General features: G+C 38.9%; 1 protein-coding gene across 1 annotated transcript in view; it reads right to left on the bottom strand.

The window, feature by feature from the left end:
• The window catches only part of LOC126426646 (uncharacterized), a 144,097-nt gene that overhangs the window by 30,171 nt on the left and 93,204 nt on the right, over nucleotides 1-20,722 (bottom strand). The window contains exon 5 of the mRNA XM_050088532.1: nucleotides 3,425-3,517. Coding sequence (XP_049944489.1) covers nucleotides 3,425-3,517 — 93 coding nt within the window. The remainder of the gene's footprint in view (nucleotides 1-3,424; nucleotides 3,518-20,722) is intronic.

Raw genomic sequence — 20,722 nt, 5'->3', positions numbered from 1 at the left:
CAGGCTTGTCACAACCCACACCCTGTGCTTGGCATCCTGCCCACACAGAGGGAACAGTTCCATGTATTTCCAAAACTTCTTACTACAAGTCAACTTCTTCTAAAATTAGTTGTAGTACACTACCGGCCATTAGAATTGCTACACCAACAAGAAATGCAGATGATAAACGGGTATTCATTGGACAAATATATTATACTAGAACTGACATGTGATTACATTCTCACGCAATTTGGGTGCATAGGTCCTGAGAAATCAGTACCCAGAACAACCACCTCTGACCATTATTATGGCCTTCATACACCTGGGCATTGAGTCAAACAAAGCTTGGATGGCGTGTACAGGTACAGCTGCCCATGCAGCTTCAACATGATACCACAGTTCATCAAGAGTAGTGACTGGCATATTGTGACAAGCCAGTTGCTCGGCCAACATTGACCAGACGTTTTCAATTGGTGAGAGATCTGGAGAATGTGCTGGCCAGGATAGCAGTCGAACATTTTCTGTATCCAGAAAGGCCCGTACAGGACCTGCAACATACACTCGAGCATTATCCTGCTGAAATGTAGGGTTTCGCAGGGATCGAATGAAGGGTAGAGCCACGCGTCGTAACACATCTGAAATGTAACGTCAACTGTTCAAAGTGCCGTCAATGCGAACAAGAGGTGACCGAGACGCATAACCAATGGCATCCCATACCATCACACCAGGAGATACGCCAGTATGGCGATGACAAATACACGCTTCCAATGTGCCAATGTGCGTTCACCGCGATGTCGCCAAACACTGATGTGACCATCATGATGCTGTAAACAGAACCTGGATTCATCCAAAAAAATGACGTTTTGCCATTCGTGCACCCAGGTTCATCATTGAGTACACCACTGCAGGCACTTCTGTCTGTGATGCAGCATCAAGGGTAACCGTAGCCATGGCCTCCGAGCTGATAGTCCATGCTGCTGCAAACATCGTCGAACTGTTCGTGCAGATGGTTGTCGTCTTGCAAACGTCCCCATCTGTTGACTCAGGGATCGAGACGTGGCTGCACAATCCATTACAGCCATGCTGATAAGGTGCCTGTCATCTCGACTGCTATGAGGCCACTCGGATCCAGCACAGTGTTCCGTATTACCCTCCTGAACCCACTGACTCCATATTCTGCTAACAGTCATTGGATCTTGACCAACGCGAGCAGCAATGTCGTGATACGATAAACTGCAATCACAATAGGCTACAATCAGACCTTTATCAAAGTCAGAAACTTGATGGTATGCATTTCTCCTCCTTACACAAGGCATCACAGCAACGTTTCACCAGGCAACGCCGGTCAACTGCTGTTTGTGTATGAGAAATCGGTTGGAAACTTTCCTCACGTCACCACATTGTAGGTGTCGCCACCAGCGCCAACCTTGTGTGATTGCTCTGAAAAGCTAATCATTTGCATATCACAGCATCTTCTTCCTGTCGGTTAATTTTTGCATCTGTAGCGTGTCACCTTCATGGTGTAGCAATTTTAATGGCCAGTAGTGTATTCAACTGTAAGTGTCCTCTCCTTGATCCTCATAACTGCCCATTTATCATAATATAAACATTCCCACAGTCACCATGTTTTTCAGTTGCCTACTGCAATGTCCTTGTATTATTCTTCTTACCTTCATTCATAATCAGTGCACTGACTTCTTTTCAAGAACCTGCTAATCTTGATCACCAACTTTCTTCCATCCACTTCCAGTTAATGATACTTAATCATTCCCAAAGATGTTTTAATCTTATGGAAAATATGTACACATCTAAATTACCTATATATTCAGCATAACAGAACAAATTTCTCTACATAACAAATACCAACCATAAACAGTCTGGTGACTCCATTTTGCTGAGCAACAACAGGATGGCACACACTTACACAGCCATAAGCAATATTTCAAAAAACAATATTTCTAAAACTGATTTTATGACCTTCAAATCATGTGCCCTTACAAATCCACTTCCATGTTCCAACTTTAGAGCAAACTCACCATCACACATAACAGTAGGAACTTTACTGTGGAACACAGTCTTCCAGCTAGAAGCACGTATGTATTTATGCACAATGTCACCAAAACTTCTGAGAAATTCAAACAACTGAAAATTACAATTCCTAATCATACAAAAATCATGAAAGTCAATGAAACTCCTTGATCCCAACATCAAACCATTTAACCATTTAATTTCATTCACTAGATGATGAGGGAGCTGTTTTTACCACTTTCTTCCTCACTAATGCCAAAGTAACATAAAACTTCCATTACAATCAACAAAATCACATAACACAACAGAGAGGTGACTATGCCATGAATACACAACAAAATAAAGCCTGAAAAATAAATGGTTGTGCGGAAAGAGTAAATGCGAAGTAGGAACCAATTTTCCCATGACAGTCAGCTGCACTCTATTATATATCACATGGGCTATGCCTACCATTATGAAGTTTGGCCTCTTGACAGGTATGCTTGCACAATCACCAGACACTTCTGTGTCTTAAGGGTACTTTACAGCCATTGTAAATTTTATTTGTGAACATTGTGAACAAGAGTGGGTCCAGTGCCTAACCTTGTGCAGTTCTCTGCTTTATAATGCCCAATATTACTTTGGTTTTACTCCTGTGAGAAGTTTATCAATCTGACCATCTGTTTTCTATTGTGCAACAGGAAAAACATTAATATCACAAATTTTAGTTTACCAAGTACAATTTCATGCTTTAAACATGCAAATCCTTTATCAAAGTCACAGTACACACCAAGAAGATAATTCTTCTTGTTTGGCCCTGCAAGATTCCAATACTGACGCCACACATGTGCAGAATCATTTACCAGAAGTCCAACACTGTGAGTTTTTCTGTGACTGACAAATATTTATGTAAGTCAGCACTTACCACAGAAGTATCCACATTATAAATAGACTGAGACCAGTTTATAAAGTGTGATGTATCACATACAAATATTATCACTTTTAATAGATCTCCCACCTGTGAAAATTTTTGCCACAAATTCACTGAAAATGATAAAAGTTGAATGGATTCTTCTGCATTGTATTAATCAAAACTTATTGAAAAGGGAAATATTCCTTAAATGACCTATACTAACAGGTTTTACATTTCTACTGCACATGAATTTAGAGCATCCATCTCACTTGTGCATTAAGTAAATGCTTGATATAAAGAAGCTTCACTGAAAAAAGAATTAAACATACTGTTACAAGTCCTGCTCAAATGCTGTTCAGAACAATCAGTAAATAATAGATGATAATGCAAATCAAGTGGAGTAGTACAAGAATACTGGAAAATTAATAACAGTGTTAAAACTCACAGTCTGTTCCTATTACACTACAATATAACCTTTAAACTGAACAATTAACAACATGCAAAATCAGAAAAGTGAGTGCTTACAATATTCTCGGTTTCATCCACTTCTGAATTAAGTTTGGGATCCTCCTTGATATAATCAGTGGGCCAAGAGATTCCCAATGGATCGCCAAGAAGCTAAAAAAAAGGAAACAATCTTTCAAATTAAACTGCTGATACACTTGTGTACATATTCCACATTATCAATATTTATTTTTAATGAATTTTATTCAACTTTTCAGAGATTCTTATCACTTATACACTCAGAAATTTTAAAAATTTAATTTGATGAGCAGCTATTTTATCAACATACAGTCTCCTGATTTCACCCTGTGCTCCACTGCACTACAATCTTTACAGAGAATCAGACAGTGTTTTCTCTGATGCAGCATACTTCAAGGTATTTAATGACCTCTACCTTCAACTGCCAATTTCACAGTTTGGCTACAGTCATAGTGTTGTGCTCTCTTCTATCCACTCACATACCACCTTGTCCTAGATATTTAATGACCTTGCCTGCCTGTTTATTGCTGCTGGGTTTATCAAGTTAATGCACTCGCATGCTCACAGCTGTCTCTGGAGTGTGTTCTGGCATGAGAGATACGTTTCTTCTAACAATATGTTGTCACATAATTTTCAGACTTTTCTTCTGTCCAGACATCACAGATTTCTGTGCTGGACCAAATAACCCACAGATTTTGAGCTGCAGAAATAAAATTTCTCATCATCTACCTTCATGATCTGCGAGAACGCTGTTCTCCAAATCGACACTGGTAACGTCTCAATTTTAACATTGATGGAGATGGTGCACAAATTCACAATATTTTTCACACTTTCACAATATTCTGGATGTACTAATGATGCATTGCTTTACATTCATCTATAACTTGTTGAAAACTTCTCTAGGCTAGTAAATAACAAATTCCAAACATGCACCACTCCTCAAGAAAGAACCACCACGTCTGTTTTCTTAGTGTTGCTCTCCAGGCAAACTTCACTTGCATGGTAGGCTATGAACTTACCACATGTCAACACCTCAGCTTTGGACTTTGCTATGGTTGTGACCTTATGCCATTTACCCACACACAGAATCTCTCACTCAAGTTGACACCTTGACTATTTCTGTTAATTTTCCATTTACTGTGTTGAACACTCTTGGCAAAAAGCAGAACCTTGTCACAAACCTCTATGTATTGTAGTGTCACGTATTGTAGTGTCACAATCTAGTTGTAAGTGAAACTTGTAGGAATTTGGAAGAATGCCACCATGAAGTGTTGCATTAGCCACCATTGGCTGGTAAGTGTAGTGTGGCGACATACAGGATATAAGAATACAAATGCAAAACGATCACAAGCTGGACTATCCATGCTTGATGAATTCTTCACTGTGCAGTGGTAATGGCACATGCAGGAAGGATGATTTCACAGCACCTGGGAAAGACTCATGCTGTAAGCTAAGTGACCAGGGGCTGGCTAATAATGAAACAAATGCACCTCAGAGCCACATAAATAGCTGTGAATTTTGAGACAGATTCATTCAGAATGCAGTAACACCACCATCAGTGCCTACTGTCAGCAGACTCCTGCAGGGGCAATGGGTCATGTGTCATGCATGGCAGTCTTCATACACATCTGCAATGGATGTGAACCTGAATCACTGAGTGCAGCTGTTCTGCAATGCAATGAAGTGACAGCAGAAGCAGCAGAGCATTACTGATTGGCCCACTGCCAGACTGTTGGCTGCTGCTCGGCCTTATGTTGGAAATGCAGGGCATGTATGCATGAATTTCCTCACTAGGATGGTAGCCAACCTCCTGTAAGCTATTACCAGTCAGGTCACCAGAGTGGGGCATTGTCTGCCCCACCTTGCTAACAATGCGATGTATATTTGAAGTCTAATAAAATATTTCTCTCAACAACCTGCCCAACATTCCACACACTCACCTCAGTGGCTCTTAAGTAGTGCAGGGATTGGGATGTTTGAGCTCATTATGATGATGTTTGGTGATACCAGACAGTGCCTACAACTGCCATCCATTGATCAAAAATATGACTTGACTACTGGGGAGGTGCATTTTTGCTGACACATGGTGTGGTGAGTGCAGTCTTTTGTTTTGTTTTGTTTGACTGTGAGGTCTTGGCAAGTCAGTAGATTCTGCCACGGCCAGATTTGTGCATGTAAGTTCAATATGTTTCAGATGAACACACATGATATTTTGAGGTGGTATAAATATATGTGTTAGTTTTCACCAGGTTGGCATGTGCAATATGAGCATCACAAGCAAGATGAGTGGTTCATTGTCTAGTAGTAAACCTGTTGTGAACCATGAATAGTGATTCAGGAGGTGAAGCTAAGTTTAGTCATCATTTTGATGTGTAGTAGTTATGAGCAGCCACTCAATCAAGATTGATTAAATATAGTAAGGAGTAATAAGATAGTGTTACAATTAATTGTTCTCATAATTGGATTTTTTTGTGCAGTGTAAAGAATATAACTCAATATTTAACCATGTAAAGTAGTGGGAAGTACTGGACAGTAATGTGTTTAAATATTTCTCTTCCCATTTGTGCTTGTACAATAAATAAGAGGTAATCATGCTGTGGTCAGAAGCACAGGGAGCAGAGTTTTCAATTCGTCAGGGGTTAGAACACAGGAGAAACTGAGAATTTTAAGAGATGAAGTAGATAAGTTATGATTGGAGAAGGTGGAGTTGTCTAAGAGATTAGAAGCACTTGACACTTAGAACAAGGAAATAGCTTATCATGAAACTCTGGAGTATAGAAAAGTTGTGGAGAGAGCATATGAATGGTTGGTTGAAAATGGGTCTCAAAAAGTGATGAATATGTTGATTATGAGGAAAATGAAAGAAAGGGAAAGAGAAGAAGCAGAGGGGTGGGAGGGGGGACCTGAAAGGTAGAGGAGCAGGGGAAAGAATGTCATGGATGAGCTGACAATCTATTGAGTGGGAAGATTAATTTAGTTGTAGATGGCGACATAATACATGTTCCCAGAGAGTTATGTGAGGCATAGAATTCCGACACAAAAGGAAAGGAAAGTAATGCAAAAGTACCAGCTCCAATATCCACTGGAACTGTGGAATCAGAGGTGGCAGAAATGAGTGTAGGCAGGAATGAAGTGATTAAGTGTGGGGACAGTAATATGTATGATTTAAATACAGTAGTATCTGCACTGTTGGTTGGTATTAAATGCTGTACTGAAGCCAGAGAACCTGAACCACATGTGGAGGAAAATGCATGTGCCAGTGATTTTTGTATTGTGCAGAGTGAAACTGCAGACAATGTTATTGTTTGAGATCCTACAGGCAATGCACAAGAAGTTCTTGTTAGTTGTGTTGCAGATGATGTGGCAGAAACATTACAGGCACACATACTTTCCTGGAAGCAGGAAGCATGGAGGAAAATGAAGAGGAGACAAGTTCGTTGAGTGAATGATAAGTCGACAGGGCTGAACCTATTGAAGACTGCCAGGAGTTCAGAATGTAACATGAGCACAAACACTGGGTCAAACCTTGCAGGACAAGCAGCTGACATCTGCAGTGAGCTGTTTATAGTACATCTGATGTCTGAGGCACATGAGGAGTATGAAGTGCGTAAAGGGTACAATGTGCGAATGGAAGTAAACGTTCTGACTGAACATCATGCCACAGTAAACCTTCAGTGACATAAAGCTGCTGTCAATGTTGATCTGTCATGAGGAGCATCTGTTGTACAAGACAATCCAGTTAAATCATGAGCAATAACATTAAGGCTTAATTCACATGATACAGTGCCACCAGGCAGGGGGAATTTGTTTTTGGAGAGCATAATTAGTGGAAAACCATGCATTTCAAGTGGAATTCAGTCTGTTGTGAGATCTACAGGGAGAAGAATAAGTGAGACTTCTGGCTGAAATGCCGTGAATGGCAGTGCTATACATGGGTTACTCATGAGGATAGTTTTGGGAGTCTGTTTGCTGGGAAGCACAGGAGGAAATGTTGTTGCAAGGACAAGAGGTACATGTGTGGGGGGATGAAGACTGTGGTGTCTGGCTTCTGAGGTAGTCAGGATCGATTTGTGGGCACTCAGGTCTGGCATTAAATGATATAACAGGAAATCTGGACAAAGAAAGAAATATATTTCAACATAAAGGATACACAGTGCGTGCCTAGGGTGGAAGTTACCAGGTGTAGGCCAGTCTAGGAGGATGAATAAACTAAAAAAAGAGGGCAGCCAGAAGGGAAGCATTAATTTCTGTTGGTGGCCAGTAATGAGGTATGGAGGGGGTGGGGGGCAGGATTTACAAGGAAGCAGAGTTTTATGTAGTAAATGTAAAGTGTTTAAAATTGCTACACTGATACAATTGTGGTAAAATGAAATGTCGTGTGGCTAAAGCCCCCCGTCGGGTAGACTGTTCGCCTGGTGCAGGTCTTTCGATTTATCGCCACTTCGGCAACCTGCGCGTCAATGGGGATGAAATGATGATGATTAGGACAACACAACACCCAGTCCCTGAGTGGAGAAAATCTCTGACCCAGCCAGGAATTGAACCCGGGACCTTAGGATTGACATTCCGTCACGCTGAGCACTCAGCTAACGGGGCAGGACGACAATTGTGGTAGTATGTATATATTGTAAATCAATGCTGATAGTCATGGTGAGGAACTGGACTGGAGCAGGACCTGAGGGGCTGGTACTCCCCTAGGGAGAGGGTCATGTATTGTCACTACCTAGTATTAAATTAAACTTTTAGGAATTTGTGAGAAAGCCACTGTGCAGCATTGTGATACCTGCTGCCAGCCAGTAACTGCAGTGTCACAACATATTGGTTTTAACAATATATACACAGAAGGTTTTGGAGCTGTGCTAGCCAAGCTTGGTGAAACCTGCACCACACAACAGTAATATCCAGAGCAGGCAGGACAGTGTGACCACACCACAGCAAGACCCCATGTTGTGAGTTAGGTAACCTGGGCTGGCTAATAATGCATGAAATGTGCCTTGGATCTGCATAAATAGCTGTGAATTTTGAGGTAGTTTCATTCAGAGAACAGCAGCACCTCTACAATACCAGGACCATGCTACATGACAAGACGACTGGGCACCACCAGCTGCAACCATGGGTTCGAGACCAGTTTGAGCCAGCTGCCCTCTGTACTAGTCTCCTTATGGGAGTTCTTGTCACAGCACTGCTGACTTGCTGTCTGTCCTGCTGTCACCAGACTCCTGTCAGGGGGCAGTGGGTAACATATCATGCACGGCAGTCTTTGTTTGTGTCAGTGATGCATATGAGCTGATCCTGAGGCAGTTCCACAGTGGAATGCAGAGACGGCAGAAGAGCAGAGCACCAGTGACATCATGGCCTTAGTGCACTGTCAAACTGCTGGATGTTATTCAGTGTGATGTCAGCGATGCAGGATGTGTATGTATGCAACTCTTTGACAGGGCAGAATCCTGTTCCCTTTGGGCTATAGCCAGCTTGAGTCAACAGAATAGGACATGTGTGCCTCATCATGCTAATGGCGTGATGTATATTTGAAGCTTAATGAAATATTTCACTTGACCATCAGCGTGGCACTGGGCCCCACTGGATGGTCATTCTACACACTCACCATTGGACTCTTCAATGTTTTAAATATACTAAATATCTCTCTGGCTTTTCTACCTAGGTTCTTGTGCCTGTCCATCTCCTGAGTATGCCCAGCATCTTTCTTGGTTTCCACCAGTCCTTCAGACTGTTGTGCAGCCTTTGACTGTGACTACTGTCCCATCTTAAGAAATACTGAAAAAAAAAAAATGGGTTCCTTAAACGCCCGGAACATTTCCCAAATATGGCTCATAGTAAATATGTGATTTACAGTCCACAATCCTACCTATTAATCTCCAGTTTCTTCAATTTCTACATCTATGCTATACAAAGAACTTAACAGGATGTGGCAGAGGATATTTTTGGTACCATTACAACTGTCATTTCCCACTTTCCTGCAACACAAAGACAATTGTAGAAACATCCAGAGATTTCAGAAACATTTATGTAGTTCAGGCATGGAACCATGGAAATGGCGAAAAACAAGTGTCAAAGCATCCGTATGACATCTAATCTCTCGCGGTGAGCTGTCGCAGACTGGCGAAAACGTCCTCCACTCCGCAATATATAGCGTACTGTAACTATTCTGCACATGCGTCGAAAACTTGATAGTTGAACAAACACTGCCCGCCGGCAGCGCCCTCGCTGGTGGAATAGCGGAACTCAGGCGCCCTCTGCGTTGCTGTTTGCCATGGCCGTTGACGCACTCTGTCGTCTTCGATTTGAGCAAATCGTGGAGACGATGGGATTCCATGCACTGTCCAGCTGGTAGCCACTGTCACGGTTTAACAGATTTTCCGCCAGTCGTATTTCAACGGATTCTTTAATAATGGAGTCCCAGAAAGACATTGCTGTGGACAAAATCATTGTTTTCTCATTCTCCATTGAATGTCCAGTAGAAATACAATGTTCAGCAATAGCGGACTTGCTTGGCTGCAAAAGGCGGGTGTAACGTTGATGTTCAGTGCAGCGTTCTTTCACGGTGTGTGTGGTTTGACCTATGTAAGCCATACCACATTGGCACGGTATCTTGTAAATTCCGGCCTTTCGTAGTAACAGATTGTCCTTAACTGATCCCACAAGGTCCGCAATCTTCGATGGTGGGCGGAAAACCACTTTTACCTTAAACTTTCGGAGGATTCTTGCTATTTTAAACGAAGGGTTGCCAACGAAAGGAAGAAAAGCTAAAGATAGTTCTGGCATGTTCTCCTCTTCATTCACTTCCTGCTTCTTAGTTTTAACTGTTAGTGCCCTGTTAATCTGCCGGATGGAATACCCATATTCGCTGAATACTGTCTTTAGATGGGCACCCTGTCTTTAGATGGGTGCCCAGTTGAAATATCGTGCGAAGTATTGAACGACGACCGGCTGCAAGCCCGGAATTTGTTTGAACAGTCAATTCGCCGGGAAAATTTTAAAATTCACATCTAATCTCTCCCATTTTACCACCCTAGTAATTTTATGGAATGAAAACTGGAATACATATTATAATGTCACACTCTTCTTACAACATCCTGTACAAGTGGACCTATAGCACAAGATTCTCAAAAAGTGCATGTGTTATCTACAAGTTTTGAGGCTTGTTCTTGATACTGCTTCATTTGAATCCTCTATGAACTACAAAACAAACACAAAAATCAACTAGAATCCATTTACAGTTCCTATTTGACATGTATAACATTGACATTTGAATTTTTTTGCATGTGGAGGAGGAACACTTCGGACTAGTTTGATATAGCCTACCATGACTTCCACTCCTGTGTCAACCTCTTCACATCACAAGGGGACCCACCATGGGTTGCTTTCTGATATAGTTGACAACTGCCATGATGAAGGAAGGGTGAAAATAGTGGGCCACTTTTTTTGGCTTAGGTACCAACACTCAATAGTTTTTGAGAAAATGATAATCTAACTTTCAATGCAACTTCTTCAGTCCACTCATGCATCGTAACACCAAGTGAGGTGGTACACGGAGACTAAAAGCACAGTTTCGAAATTTTGCACTGTGTGTGCGAATCAGTTTGGATGTTTTGTTTTTCTTTCATTTGTCATGAAAACACATCACGCCAATATTTTTTGTGACATCACAAAATATAATGGCATTACTGAAATTTTTGCTTTGTATCTTACTTTTATGCTTCATGAGAAGTAGTGCTTCATAAAAAACATTAAAAGCATAAAAATTTGAAGCACCATGAGCAACTTGCGAATGTATATATACCACAACCATAATTTTTTGTGTGAATAGTAGTAGGAAAAAACCTCACGATCTGGCGATAATTTCGTGGTAAACTATGCATATCAAAGCATTTTCTCAAAAGCTGGAGCCCGCAACTGATTAGGGATTAAGATGTAATTTTAATTCCATCACTTCTATTTGTGATTTCTCTTTGCTGTGGGATGAGAGTAGGGCATATCTATAATCGGCGAATGTAATTCATCACATGTGAGTAAAATTATACATTGCAGTGTTCACCTAATGCCATAAACCTGGGTGGAATTAATTTTAATGAACATGCCAGTATCCCAACTTCATTGAGAAGAAGTCCACCATATAAGAAGGGGCCTTTCTTCCACCACACAAGCCAATAATTTACAGAAATGGCTCCATTTTTACGTAATTTTGCAAAACTTTATCCACAAACTGATTACAGGTTTCCTTTATCAGCTTTCTCAGGCTTGTGGCTGTTGTGCACACATTCAGATCTACTTCCATTAATTGGCTTAAATATTAATATACTTGACAACCAATTTGTCATGACCTTCCTGCAGACAAACGAAAACTGTTCCTAGCCGTTTTCTGGAAGGTGTTAATCGGTGTCAATTGTGATGATAAAATCTATTTTTAATAAGATTTGGAAATCTAAATTTCTTTTCCCATTAACTCCATTATATATCACAATGGCACTGAAGATACTGATGTGACATAATTTTGCAACAACAAAAGAAAAATAAACATATTGAAACATGTGACAAAAATTTTTTAAAACTGTGCTCTCAGCCCCTGTGCCAACAATGCATCTGGTTGCCCACTGTGCTAGTAGCCTGATGAAGTCATGTCTAAACTTTGAGTATTTCCACGGAAGCTGTTGTGTGTTGGCACCCATGCCAAAATAGGTGCCCATTTATTTTTACCCTTCTGTTACCCTGACACATTTTGACTGTATCATCAGAGAGAGACTTATGGTGGGTTCCCCTAGTCACAGTAGCACTGATGCACAACATCCTCGATTACTTGTTGGATGTACTCCAATCTGTCTTCCCCTACAGTTTTTATCCTCTGCCAATCTGTCTAGTACCATGCAAGTTATTCCGCGACATCTAAACATAAATCCTATCATCATCTCCCTTTTTATATTAGTGTTTTAGATTAGTGCTTTTCTTTGCAAATTCTGTGAAGAACCCTTATTTTTTATCAATTTATATAATTTTCAGCAGCATTATGTAGTACTGTATCACAGATTGTTCGGTTATTGTCTTTTCCATATTCCAGCCCCATCTATCTAGTAATGATTATAATACCACCAGACACATCTGGGTACTATTACTACAAACACAAAGATATATAAGACATTTATGTCATGGCACAGCTCTCTGAAAATCATAACTTGAAAGCTTTCCTCACTTCTTAGGCATACCAGAGTCTTCAATCAGATATCTGCACATATTTCCTTTACTTCCACACTTGTTTGTAATCTTTCAACAGAAAATAAATCTGATTCTCCTTGTATGCCTGTCTTCTCTGGCATACTTTCATTTTGTACTCCTGACATAAAATCAACTCTGATTTTAGTTAAATAAGTGGCCAGGTGATATGACACTTAAAAATTAAACACAGATCATACAAATACAAATAATTTCAATCACAGCTGATAATCAAAAAGAGAAAGTGCTTCCCAGTCCATAATCAAATGAATATGGCATTCCAGAGTATCACCAGAATTTACCAAACTTAATGTACAGAATTTCTTGCTCTGCACCACATTTTTTTCAGTGCTTGCATTGCACCCTCTGTGTTTTTTATGTCATTTAATGTTAGATTCTTACCACAACTGACAAACTGCACCTTGCAGCAATGGCTACAAACGAGCTCCTGTTGTCTTAATATTAAAAAATAGATACATTCAGACAGTTTTTTTCATTCATTAGACCAATGAAAATAATATTTTCCTGAGATGTGCCAATAATTATGTAAAAAATAAATAACTGGCGTGTCTGAAACTAGTTCCATGTGAATTGATGTACAAGTCACACTTTTCCAGTAGAACATGTGGGGTTTTTGTGATGAAGACAAATTTTCAATATTAAATATTTGCAGTGACATTCTAAACAAACATACAATTATTACTCTCCCTCTGCTTAACCTGTGGTTAATAATTCCTTCAACACAATGAATTCTTTTCCTCTCTCCTTTTTTTAATGAATGGTCTCAATCAGTTTGTTACAGGTAATGATCCATTTACTATAAAATAGCTGTGAAAAGAGCTACTATCATTCTTACTGTACATGAATCTCAATGTGGACAGAATGTGTTTATCCAGCGTTTGAGTACTGAAGCTTCATGATGCAATTATGCAGAACCTGATTAAGAACAGCATATTTGCTGAGATTTTAAAACTTCACAAGCCTGGTCACACTGCTGTACTAAAAGTGATTGAATCTGAGCAAGTCCAAGACTTTGTGGAACTAGACTTTAATATGACTGCTGTTGCGATGCTGACTGTGGACAGTTCTAAGGGAGCACAGCCCTGGATGGCACATGTTGACAACAGCTGCAAGCAGCAGTTTAAGTGGTACACGATGTACCCCCATCAGTTGTCCTGCTAGTTTACATGAAGCATTATGTTAAGTGCTATGTCACACATGACCACAAACACTTTTTTTCCCCACCAAGTGACATGCCAATATAGTCATAGATCAGGACAAACACAAGTTGCCTAGAAAAGAAATAACGAAGTAAATTCTGTTGCACACAAACACAGATTTGAGAAAATGGAAATCCACATTATTTCACGTTCTGAACCCTCACCTGCTTGTTCTGGCAATAATTAAAGGAACCACAGACAAGTTGAAGAATCACAAGGCTACACATACAGTGCACAGTTTTGCTCACTTAAATCAACTCTCTTCAGACAGACAAACAGTAAAATGCTTAGTCACTCACAAATCAAATGAAACGTGTCTTCCAAAAGTCACAACTGAGAATTACATTCAGAGGAGTAACCATAAACAGCCTACATTGTTACACATTTTTAATAAAAATGTACCAATTCTGTTACACACTAGCGCTTCAGTCACATTACTTAATCAAAACACATATGAGCAACTCGAACACCCCAAAGCTCAGAAATCACATCTGCATCTTATGAAGTACAATGACAAAAGTATCTCTATTTTAGGCATAAACACTTTGCAAGCAAAATAAAAAAGAAATACAATTACATTAGTGCTATTTAATACATTCGACTCTCAATATTTTTTGCATGTTTCAATTTGACTTCTGTTGGTTGGATAATCAACACAATGTACACACTACCAATACTAAATTTTCCTATGCCAGCATTCTGCAACTGTTGGAACATATGGATATTTGTTTGATGACACACTCTTAACATACAACAAATTCTCAAGAGTACATTGTGTCAAAGACAATCCTCAACCAAAAATTTTACCATGCACATCCGGTACCTCATGCCATTCATGAACAAATCAGTATTTTGAACCCATTTCTACATGCCAATGGGCATCTCCTCCAGTTATCACTCAGAAATCGAACAGGAAAATCTGACCTTGTGCAGACTTTAGATCCACAGGTCATGCTCAAACACGTATTCATTCTTTCCCATTACAACATATCAAGGGGCTTGTGGATTGTCTATCATCATTATCTATGTAAATACTCTGCAAACCATGATATGGTGCATGGCAGAGGGTACCCTGTGCCAATGTTAGTCATTTCCATTCATCTCGCAAATAGAGAGATGGATAAACGACTGCCTTTAAGTCTATGTATGAGCCCTGATTTCTCTCATCTTATCTTCCTGGTCCTTATGAGAAATAGACACTGGTGGCAATAGGATCACTCTGCAGTCAGCCTCAGATGTCAGCTCTATAATTCCAGCAATAGTGTCTCACAAAAGGAGCATCACTGCCAAATTCCATCATAAGGATTTGCATCCCAGTTCATGAATGCCTATTGGTAACAAATCTAGAAGCATGCCTCTGAATTGCTTCAGTGTCTTCCATTAATCCTACCTGGGGGAGTTCCCAAAACAATGAGCAGTACTCAAGAATGGGTCACACTAGCATTCTATATGCTGTCTTCTTTATAGATGAGGTATACTTTCCCAAAGTTCTCTCAATAGAACGAAGTCGGATATTTGCCTTCCCTACTACCAACCTGAAGTTCCATTTCATTTTGCTTTACAATGTTACATCTAGATATTTAATCAATATGATTATCAAGCAGGACACAACTAATGCTATATTTGAATGTTGCGGGGTTGTTTTGCCTGCTCATCTGCATTAACTTACATTTTTCTGCATTTGGAGCAAGCTGTCATTCATTTCACCAACTAGACATTCTGTCTAAGTCATCTTGCATCGTTCTACAGTCACTCAACACACACACACACACACACACACTCTCTCTCTCTCTCTCTCTCTCTCTCTCTCTCTCTCTCATATTATATCACATGCCGGTCAGGTCATATAAAGAGAAAATAAGAGTGGTCATATCACACTTCCCTGGCGCCACTCCTGACAATCCCTTCACCTCTGATAAACATTCATTGCCAAGAACAATGTACTCAGATCCACATATCTGAGGTCAGCCTGTACACTTCTGTGTTGTACATGTCACTTCATGTTTCCACTTCACTATCACATTGGAAACAGTGGACCTAGGGATGTTTTGGAGTGTGGAAATCTCACGTACAGACATATGACACAAGTGACATCCAATCACCTGACCACATTTGAAGTCCGTGGTTTCTGCAGAGTGCCCCATTCTGCTCTTTTACGATGTCCAATGACTACTGAGGTCACTGATATGGAGTACCTGGCAGTAGGTGGCAGTACAATGCAGCTGATACGAAAAACGTACATTTTGGGGGATGTCCAGATACTTTTGATCACATAGTGTATATTAAGACAGAACAAAAGTTCAAAATCATTGACATTAGTTGATTTTGTAGTGCTCAGCACAGACATGTGTGCTTGTGAATTACTACTGAGAAATAGTTCAGTTTTAATTCTAACTGTGTACAGATAAATACTGGGAAATTTTGAGCTTTTTATAAGGCTATATTCTATATTATGCTATCTATCAGACAACAGCAAGCAGTTAATAGTCTGTAGTGAATTCAGTGAAGGTTTTCTAAGGGATTTTAAAGGAAAAATGATCTGGTAACTGTACTTGGATCCTACAATTTGCTCTCAGTAATCAACTTTCCAACACAAGTGGATAAAAACAGTAGGAAACTAACTGATGTTTTCATTGGTAAAGCTCAAAGCAAGAAAGTAACTATTTGCATAGTAACAAATGCTGTCCTTAATCACGATGCATAGTACAGATACCTGGCAGTGGAAATCAGACTAATTAATGTCTTCATGACAAATATTTTTAGGAACAGTTCACAAGAGATGATCTGAGGTGCAATTTCCAATGAACCCAATGCTAACATAAAATTTAATCTATTCCACATTAAATTAGCATCATAATTTGAAAATAGTTCTCCACAAAATCTAATCAGAAAGGACATTAAAAAACCATGGTTAATTACCAGATTCAAGCACCTTGGGAAACAATAAGGTAATCTCTCAGTTGGGAAGAAGAGGTAGACATCATGCAGTAGTTGCACACTTCAAAAACTAGTCAAAATTGTTAAGAAAAATTATTAACAAAGTCAAGGAACATGTTTATTATTCCAGGAATCATTTTCATCATCACCGATATGCAAGTCGCCTGAGTGGCATCAAGTAAAAAGACTTGCAATAGGGCAGTTGAACCCCAAAAGTGGATATCCTGGCCAATAAATGCCATATGATCATTTTATTTCTTTTTCATGTCAGGAATCAGAATTCCAAAAAGAAGAATTAAGGCTATATTGAACATAGTGAAACAAGAGACAGGACAACCAGCCACAGAACAGGATAAAATCACTTTTGAACTGCAAGGAAGGGCTATAAATGATGATTTATCATTAGCAAACATATTTAATAATCATTCCTTGCCGTGCGTGGTAGCCGTGCAGCCTAAGGCACCTCATCACAGTTTGCGCAGCTACCCCTGTTGGAGGTTCAAGTCTTCCCTCGGGTGTGTGTGAGGATAATCTTAGCAGTTTCGTCCCATAGGACCTTACCACAAATTAACTAATTCCTTAAATATAGTAGAAAGTAGAGGGACAACCAGTACAGAAGAATAATGGTAGCATTTTATAAAAGCATCTCTCATAGAGTTCAGTCAAATGGATTTATCACCAACTTCTCCTTCTGAAATTAAGAAATATATATTCCATCAAAAATAATAGCTCACCTGGTTTTGATGGTGTTTCCAATAGAGTACTAAGGATTTGTTTCCATACACTAAGCCCTGTCTTAGCTGAAATATGTAACGCATGACTAACGTGAGGTAGTTTTCCAGAGACTGAAATATGTCATTAGCAAAGCCCTTAAAAGAAAGATGAAAGGAGAGATGTCAATAACTGCTGTCCTGTTTCACTGCTGACATTTTTGAAAATATGATGTATTTTAGAATATTATCTCACCTGAGCAACAATAATATTCTCATCAAATCACAGTTTGTGTTTCAGAAGAATTATCCTACTCACAATGCCATTTACATGTTCACTCATCAAATTTTACAAGCATTAAACCATGACATGGTGGCAACTGGTATTTCATGCAACATATCTAAGGCATTTGACTCTATGAATCATAATTTCTCCAGGATAAACTGAAGTTTACTGGGATTGATGGTATAGCTAACCAGTGTTTAATGCCATATCTGACCAAAGGAATACAGAAAGTTGTACTTAGTAATTCAACCAATGTAGTCCAGAGCCATTATTCCGACTGTAGAGCAATCATGTATGAGGTTTCCAAAAGCCCTATTGCTCCTCATACATGTACATGATCTTCTGTCTAATAAACAACCAGAATTAGTTCTTTACGCGGATGACACTATCACTGTACTCAGTTCCAGCATACATACAGAAACAGAAGAAATAGTAAACAATGTTCTCAAAACTATCATTGACTGGTATTCTGCATATGGTGTCACCGTCAACTTTAAAAAACACAACATGTTCTGTTTTGCACATCTAGTAGTACAACGCCAATGATAAGTGTAACACAAGGTAAGCAAATAATAAATAGGGTGGAAACTTCCAAATTCATTGTTTGCATTGATGAGAACCTAAACCAGTAAGCTCACATATTCTAAATACTGTCATTCAATAATGTTATATGAAATAACGTTCTAGAGTAACTCATCTTTTATTAAAGACATTCATTTCTCAAAAATGTGCTGCAAGAGTAATATGTAGAGCACACCCATCATCATCTAGCAGACATCTGTTTAAAGAGTTGGGCTTCTGGCTACTGCTTCACAGTATATTTATTACAACCTGAGATTTGTTGTAAATAATCCACCGCAGTTCAAAAGGAACAATGATGCAGATAATTACAATACTGGAAGGAAAAATGACATTCAATACTCCACATTAATGTCGAGTTAGTACAAAAAGTGATGCGCAATGCTGAAACAAAAAATTTTGATAACTTACCCAGGGATGTAAAACACCCAATAGATAGCAAAGATCAGAAAACCAACTAAAAAGCATTCTCACTGACAGTGTGTAAAAGGTGGCGAATAGGAATTACTAGCTTGAATCTGTATACCAAAAACAAAATAAATAAATACAAACTTACAAATATTCATCATGTAGTCATATTCATATTCAAAAATTAAGTTGCGCTGTGCATGTAAAAAGACTTGTTCCACATCATTACCATTTACCATGGAAATGATCTATGGAATAAGAAGCTAACTACTGACTGCACATTGTAGCACCTGTGGCGAAGCAAGCTGGGATAGTTTTACTTCCCCTCTTGTTTTGCCATCTGCCTCCTTAAAACTCACTTTTTCATTTCTAACTAATTACCATTATCATAAGTGAATACAATCTGCATTTCCATAAAAGAAAAAGATTGGACCTTAAAGAATATAGCGCCAGATCTATTTTTGCACTTAGTTTCATGTATGAAATTGATTTTCTAATTTATTTTGACTATTCCTTGTTAGAGTCTTTTATTATAGGATGAAATCAGTAACTGTCTCATAACTTAAATTCTATTGTTGACGTATAAACAAATATAAATTCTGTACTAATTATAAACACTTGGAAGATGAAATACTAGTAATCTTAAAGGATCTATTTGAAAACATGTTAGCAAATTCAGCCCTTTATTCGAAAGTATTATCCAGTTTCGTCAAAAGTATTGTTTGTGTAACTATATATGTTAATTTTATCATTTAAACAAATAATTCAGCTTAAACCTTGTAGTAGAAAGAAACTGTTAAAAAGAATGAATTTTTCAAGGTATTCAGTTAATTTAATGAGTTAAGTTTTAATTGTAATTTCTGTAAATTAAACTTTGAACAATGTGTAGTTTCAGCACCTATTATTGTGATGATTTTTGGTCACAAGAGAGTCAGCCCATGATCAAGTTTCAGATGAGAAACCTGTGTTGGTTAGAACAACAACAATGCTTCAACTTAACTATGAAATAAGTGTTACACAATTAGGCTTTGTGTTGAAACAATGACAATGTCTGCTCCATACGTTCCTATCTGTTCTTCAAGAACTGTGAATTACAGGTTAGGTTTTTTCTGCTCTTAGATATTCAATAGTAAATTATGGTAGTGGTATGTGGAGGTTTGCCTGAAAACTATTAATGAGGCTTATCAAAAGTTAAACAATAGTGCACTGGTCATATAACTGTGTATTATTGCAGGGTTGTTAACAGTGAAATTAAAGTAATGTCAAACGCAACTGTACACCTGTCGGCTACATTATTTACAATATTCAGTATTGGAATTACAAACCCCATTTTTCAGCCAGCATAGCGATGCAGTACGTTGACACCAAGGACAATCAACGAAGAAATAAAGAAGGCATAACATAACGCTCTTGGTGTGAATGAGTTTATGATGTTTTAATGTTATTTGTAGTACCATTATCAGTATTATTTACAGTGTTACAAACATGTGATATTTATATTGCCATCTCTCATTGTCTCTTTTCCCAACTTTGCTATGAAGATGATCTGCTACTCACAAGAAACTGCTATTATTATTTTTTTAAATAGACATTGTTTTTCTCATCTGTTTAACCTTCGGTTGAGACCTGTATCCACATAACATTCTTCTCTCCCCCCCCCCCCCCCCCCCCACCCACCCCCAAATCCTCTGTTTTTTAATGAATAGTCTGTGTGTTAAAGGTAGTGCTCTGTTTACTATAAAATGACTGTGAAAAGAGCTATCATTCTTACTGCACATGAATCTCAATGGAACAGAACATGTTTATCCAGTGTCTCAATAGCTGAAGCATTGTTTTCTCCTCTGTAATTACTACTTCCAGAATAAAAGATCTTGATCATGATTTAACTGACTGCCTTTAAACATTAATGCTGGGCATAAGTCTACAGACTATCTGTTCATGGTGTAATTTGCTGACTTTTCTCTTTTGCAGAGTG

Source organism: Schistocerca serialis, chromosome 11, assembly GCF_023864345.2.
Source record: "Schistocerca serialis cubense isolate TAMUIC-IGC-003099 chromosome 11, iqSchSeri2.2, whole genome shotgun sequence".
NCBI classification, from domain to species: Eukaryota; Metazoa; Arthropoda; class Insecta; order Orthoptera; family Acrididae; genus Schistocerca; species Schistocerca serialis.
Note: the sequence above shows the minus strand (reverse complement) of the source record. Positions and strands in the feature narration are given on the sequence as shown.